This window comes from Ornithorhynchus anatinus, chromosome 13 (genome assembly GCF_004115215.2).
Source record: "Ornithorhynchus anatinus isolate Pmale09 chromosome 13, mOrnAna1.pri.v4, whole genome shotgun sequence".
Taxonomy (NCBI): Eukaryota; Metazoa; Chordata; class Mammalia; order Monotremata; family Ornithorhynchidae; genus Ornithorhynchus; species Ornithorhynchus anatinus.
This window is the reverse complement of record NC_041740.1, coordinates 27,902,036-27,908,466: the sequence shown is the minus strand read 5'-3', so window position 1 is coordinate 27,908,466 and position 6,431 is coordinate 27,902,036. Positions and strand designations below refer to the sequence as shown.

Here is a 6,431-nt window from a genome sequence, read left to right as displayed (position 1 = left end):
AAAAACCTTAATTCCACTTCTCTTCCTTTCCCCTCTATAAAAGCCACTGTGAAATCTCTTCAGATTCACTCCATGATTTTTGATTTGAGCCATCAAAAAAGTACAACTGTCCCATTCCTCAGCATCATATTCTCCCTCCTTTGATTTCTTTTTTTGTTCTTTTTTCCTATTTATTTTGAGGGGAAAACAAAAGACTATTTGACAGGCACCGGACATGGGATATTTTTGCGGGGGGGGGGGGGGTTACCGTTCTACTTATCGATTCATTGCTCCTCACTATTCCTCATCTTCCCTCGAAAGAGGGACATCTACTGGGCATCTAGCACACTGAGTTCTTTCTGCAGCAAGTGCCTGCCTGTCAGACATTTCAGCCAGCTTCCTGATGCTCGCACATCTGGTTCCTGGTGGTGACACAGAGTCCTTTCCACTTGAACATCAAAACCTGGCCCCCCGCATAGCAACCTTAACTGTACAGTAGTGCTGTATCACCCTCTAACTTGGCACAGGGAGGATAGTGAGATTGAAAACCATTTTTTTGTTCAGCTTTGTTTTTCTTTTTCCAAAACGTCTCTCCTCCACCAATATTGTGTAATAACTGTTGGATTTGTGTTTGGTTTGAGTTTTCTTTTTCCCTGCAAGAATGATTTGGAGAGTCTCCTGGAGGAGAGGATGCAGAGACTGAGTCAGTGAGAAGGAAAAAAAAAGCTCAAAAAATCCTCTCAGGATGAAAGGGAAGTGGCAATAGGAAACAATACCCACTAAAGATAATCGTGTGCTTTTGGAAAGCCTTGTTGTTTTCCTCGACCGGCTTGGGGAAGTTGGGTGGGTGATGATGGGATGGGGCTCTTTGGAACACCCCCTATCCTTTTGCCTTATAAGGTTTGCAACACAAAACTACTTTGGCCCTTTGATATTTCTGACCCAAGCCAGGCCGGGAACTCTCCCAGAGCTGCCTTTACCTCTCAGGCCACCCTGGAAGTTTCTCCCTCGGCTGCAAACCGTTGTTTAAACACAGCAAGTGATTCCGCAGGGCTCGATCTTTGGCGTTGCGCATTCCTGGATCTCTTGCCCATTTTCTCGCTTGACTCACTCCCTCCCTCCTTCACTCCCCCTCCAGCCTCTCTCTCCACTGCCTCACTCTCTTTCTTCCTCTCTTGCACGCTGGGTGGGGCTTATCCATTATTTATGAGATGCTGCCCCTATTTGCTCAGCTAATGGTGTGTGCTGGGCTCTGCTAGGCGATCCAGGACGGGAGAGGAATCAGTGCTCAGGGTGAAGGTAATAGGAAACCAGAGCATAGCCCTGTCCCAGCTCAGCCACTCATTTCGCTCTTCGGGTCTTAATTGAGAAAGGAGGAAGAAGCGCGGCTCCTGATGCCTCTGGAACGGAAAGCTGGGGAATATCTGAACTAAGAAACTCGGGAGTCCCTGAGAGGGAATTTCACCCACGAGTCAGTTTGGGAATTAAAGATCTTTTGCTCCAAGGACTCTGACAGATTTCTGAGAGAGAAACTGATTCTACTGCTTTACTGATTGCCTCAGAGTTGGGTAAGCGATATTTAAAGTTTCCTTGTTTTTTAAATGAGTTTCTTTTTCAGAATTTCGATTTCAACTTTGCAACCACATTCCTTTGATTCAGAGTCAGTGTCAAGTTGCCTTTGCCTCTAAAGCTCAGGCAACCCTTGGAGGGCGCTCTGTGAAATGCTCTTTTTAGAAAGGACACCTGCCAGTCAAGTAACAAAAAGATTTCTGAACTACAACAAGCCTGCCAAAGAACTTCAGGATATCTATTCTCCTAGATACCCAACAAGTTCATTTTTTTTTTGCACGTTTTTAGATAGGAATTGGTGAGACATACAAGAGGCAGTCTCTCTAATGTAACAGTTGGAATTCAGGACATGCATTTGAATTTCTAGAGAAGATCATGAGCCAATATTTGGATTTAAGAACCTGTATCTAAGGGGAAAATCAAGTTTTGAAGTTTCAGCCAAATTCTGATTTCTGCACACACACACACAAAATGTGAAACTTGATATGTTTCTGCAACACCAGCCGCCTGGTTGCAGTGGCGTTTCACTCGTAAGTTATGGTATTGATAACATCAATTACTTAAAGACACCTTTCTAAGAAAACATGTATTTATGATTTAGCATATCTAATAGGACAGAAGCCAGCTAGTTTATAGTTTCATCTTTTTCTTCCTTATCACTTTTAGTTTAATAATGAAAATCATCAAACCAAGGGGTAATCACCAGGGGAAACTCACACAGAAAATCAATTTTCTTCACTATGGATTCCTTTAGGGTTGGCAGGGTGAGGAGACTGAAAGAGCAGGAAGGAACAGTGTGTTCTTTTGACAATTTCTCTCACTTTGATTTAAGAGGACACAAGTGACTCTATAGTTTCTTTCCATTGACATTGAAATAAGTAACACCACCACTTCCTTTTTTATTTTCTGCCACTGCTACTCCTCTGGAATACTAATGGAGTAAATTCCACGTGTTTATTATGATTGCATTATCAAGCCAAAACAGGCAATCTTATAATGATGTTATATCACTTTCTTTGAAGTGGATTCTGAAGAAAGTTCAGTGATACATTTTCAATGTATAAACAGGTGAGCAGTGTTTAAAGTCTGAATCGGTCTGACCTGTTTTAAAAATATCCTGGCTTACCTTTGCCTAATTGATTAAAACCTGGCTAGTAACTTCCAAAGGGCCGTGATTTGATTCTATGATCCAGATTGTTGGCTGGGGAAGACCTGTTACTGAACTTTATTTCTTCCTCAGTCTTTACAATTCAGTGGGGAGAGATAAGTAGTTTAATTCCAGCCCCCAGGGCTACAAAAACTATTTTGTTCTGATCTAGGGTTCCGGAATTCTGTTAGAGAGTCCTCTCTGGGGATTTATCATGGGTCTGTGTTAGGCAATGTGAGTTGCTCATCTATAAGTCATTGTTTTATATGTGACTTCCATCAGTGGTGACTTCATCACCATCATCTCACAGCTGGGATGTAGGCTGCATGAGCTTATGGATAACAGGCTAGTTTGTGCCTAGAGACTTTGGCTCCAGTACATTTTGATGCAGATAAGTCCATTTTCCAGGGAACCTTCTCCCAAAATTAGGGAAGCATGAGTTCACTGTGAGTGAACAGGGAATATGTCAGTTTATTGTTATACTGTATTCACCCAAGCGCTTGGTATAGTGCTCTGCACACAGTAACCACTCAATGAATATGAATTAATTAATGATAAATTTTCACCACCATTTCCTATTCCAGCATTATATCCAAGGGGAAAGCAGATGCTTTAAGTCCTTGAAGTTCTATCATTGATACCATACCCAAGTATTATTTTTAGATAAGGATTAAAAAAAAGAGCTGGATCTAAAAATAACCATGAGTTTTCATTTAGGAATCATTAACTTGTGTCCTTGCTTTGCTGGCATTGACATTTAGCATGATTATGTTTCCAGCAGGTGAGAGTGGCTGGACTCAAAGCAGTTTCTGTGGTGGGTTATAAAACTGGTTCCTAGTAAATTCCAGTCTCATACTGTACTCATCAAAATGTTCATATCCAAGAACCAAAAGGAAGAGCACCTCCTGCTGTTTTCTCAAACTCGGTGTCTTTTGTATCTGCAGGGTAGTGCTGCAAAAGTGTTCTGTGTTTCATGCATATGATGTGTACAAATAATTCTTGTTCTTTGCTTTTAGGTCCCCTTTTTTTCCTGGATGTTATATTGAAAATCTGAAGTCATGACATTTCTGGCAGTCCAAGTGTTGATTGGGGCATTTGTTTATTCTAGCTGTGTAAAAGGATCTCCCCAGCCCCTGGCAAGAGTTTATTTAACATTCAATGGTAAGAAAGTAGATCAACATTCCTGGGCAAATGTTATTTTAAGTCATTTTTTCTGCTCATCTGATTTGCAATAATTTAGAAATTAAGAAAAAATCATTATAATGTTTGATACCAACAGAGCACACAGAGGAAGTGTTTAACTTTGCCATAATTCACACTAGTTGAAAATGATTTGGGTTGAATTGTGAGTGTGATTATGTTTCATCATCCTATTGGAGGAAAAATAATGGTAGAAATATCTGAAAATAAGATATGGTGAATGAATGCATCTACCTCCTTTTAAAAATGCTGTGGAAAATAAATGTTCATACCTTCAAAAATGCTTCATAACTTGTGGTGCTTCACAACTCTTCTCCACCTTCCAATAGTAGCAGTGTAATAAGTTAGCAGACAGTTTTCCTGTTGAAACTACTCATTTAAGCTGTTATTCCTAAAACTGATGACTCTGTAGCTATTTTAACAATAGCTGAATCTCATTTGTTTCTCTAAAGGATTTCTGAGGTTTTGAAAACCCTGTATTTTAAATGAAAAGAATTTAGGACTAAACTTGGAAATATGGTTTTGATTGGAGAGTCTGCAAATGCATTTTCCAGATCCTCAAGGGATGATTTATATGATTTCAAATTTTCACAAAATTAAAAGGACAGAGCGTTTAGTGCAAGTGGTTTGTCAAATGAATGCATCAACTTTTTTTATGTTTTTTCTTATTGTCCAAGCCACTGACAGAGTATTAGTCACCAAACCCATAATGGTTTAGCTAGTGGAGTTCCACTTGCATTTTGTCCATCTCACCTATAGCATAAGGCTGTTATTTCTATCTTATGTTGCCTGAAATACTTATTTTCCTATTTCATTATCTCTGGCTTCAGTGTGTGCTCAGGCCTTATTGTTTTATCACCTGTCCTAAAATTCAAGCCACAGTTTTACTAGCACTAAAAGCTTACTTCATTCAAATCAAAAAGCTCTTGTTCTTTTTTTTCCTCTGGCTTTTTTAGTCTAAGTACCTTCTCCAAGGTCACCTTGAGGGATTGCTTAGAATGTACTGAGAGATTAAATCCAGCCAGTATCCTGAAAACTCAATAGGGAGGAAGATAGAGGAGAAACGGGTGCTTACTTGGTGCTTCTTGTATTCTCTTTCTCACTTATGCCACCTGAGGAGACTCACAGATTTCTGAAAGTCAGTGATTAAACTTCAGTGTCATCAGAGGCCCCTCTTTCCCTTCTAAAGTCCTATTTGAACCTCTTTCCCAACTTGCACAAAATGGTTCCAGAACTCTGGGCAACTATATGTCCCATCCCAGGTCTCCTTGGGCTGGGGAGCAACTATTTTATCAGGGGAAATGTGTGGAAACTTGGGTTTATGTGAAACTTCCAGTAATTCAAGGAGAATCTATGTGGATTAAAAGGGACTCCAGATACAAGGAACTATGGTGTGTATACCCTGATATGTATATTGCTTTCACAGGTCTGAGAGATTTGGAACCTCCAGTAGATTTGGAGCCATGTATGAAGTGTTACCTTGAGTTACACCTCAGGCCACAGGATCAGCTCATTCATGGCCAGTTCTCTGTCTGGCAGAGATTTAAGTTTGGTACTGATGTCTCTAAAATTTATGATGGACAATTTTAGGACAAGCTTCGCTATATAACCTCATTGCCCTAATGGTATCCCAAAGTCTATTTTTTCAGAGGGTCTCTGAGATAATATAATGCTCTGCTCAATAAATATCACTGAATTTTAGAATTGCCTTCAGTAAAGAACAGGGATTCAGGTCAAAACAAAATAGCTTCCCACTTTTTTTATGGTTTTAAAAAGTTTTACTGGATAGACTGTTCTACTAAAACAAAATGGCATTTATTAAGGACAAGTGTTGAGGCAAAAAAGAGCCAATATAGTAGCTAAAAATAATTAATGAGATTGAATTTAGATTTTTATGAGGAAAGATAAAATAAAACTATTCCAGGCAGACTTCGGATATATATTTTGATTCCTGAAATCTGTACCCAAACTAGAATGTAAGAAGCCAGTGGCCTCATAGAAACAAAATGGGATGTAAGATTGTGAAAAGCCTTAGGCATATGCAATTTTATTTAAAAATAACATAAAAATAAAACCAGAGTAGGGAGAAAGATGTGACCAAAGGTGTCGGAGAGTGATTTGGGGCAAAAAGGATGCTAATGGGAGCTAATAAACAAGTAACATTTTTTGGAGAGAATAGGAAGGTTAAAGAGAGGCAGGGGGTGTCGGGGACTTCATACCTGGTCACCATATAAAGCATACTTGTGATGAAGCTCTGTATTTCTATTGACAGTGAGCAATGCTCTTGTTGCAAAGAAGAAACAGGGTGTTAATTTAGAAATGCCAGTAGTGCCTTTTATCAGAGCTTGAAATGTCATAAATCTAGAAGAGCCTGAGTTGGAATTAAAGTGTTTAAGCCTGGAGAAGAGGAAGGTTAAGAAATGACTTAATAGCAATCTTAAAGTATGTAAAAGGTTTTTTTTTGGTTTTTTTTTAAGAGAAGGGTCTGGGCCAATTCTTCATGTAGTAGTAATGACATATATTGTGCAAATAGTGA

General features: G+C 39.3%; 1 protein-coding gene across 1 annotated transcript in view; it reads left to right on the top strand.

The window, feature by feature from the left end:
• Positions 1-1,127: 1,127 nt before the first annotated feature.
• SEMA3C (semaphorin 3C) overlaps positions 1,128-6,431 on the top strand; it is a 139,551-nt gene continuing 134,247 nt past the window's right edge. Inside the window, exons 1-2 of the mRNA XM_007670955.4 lie at positions 1,128-1,547; positions 3,712-3,856. Of these exons, the coding sequence (XP_007669145.1) occupies positions 3,754-3,856 (103 nt within the window). The 5' untranslated portion in view covers positions 1,128-1,547; positions 3,712-3,753. The remainder of the gene's footprint in view (positions 1,548-3,711; positions 3,857-6,431) is intronic.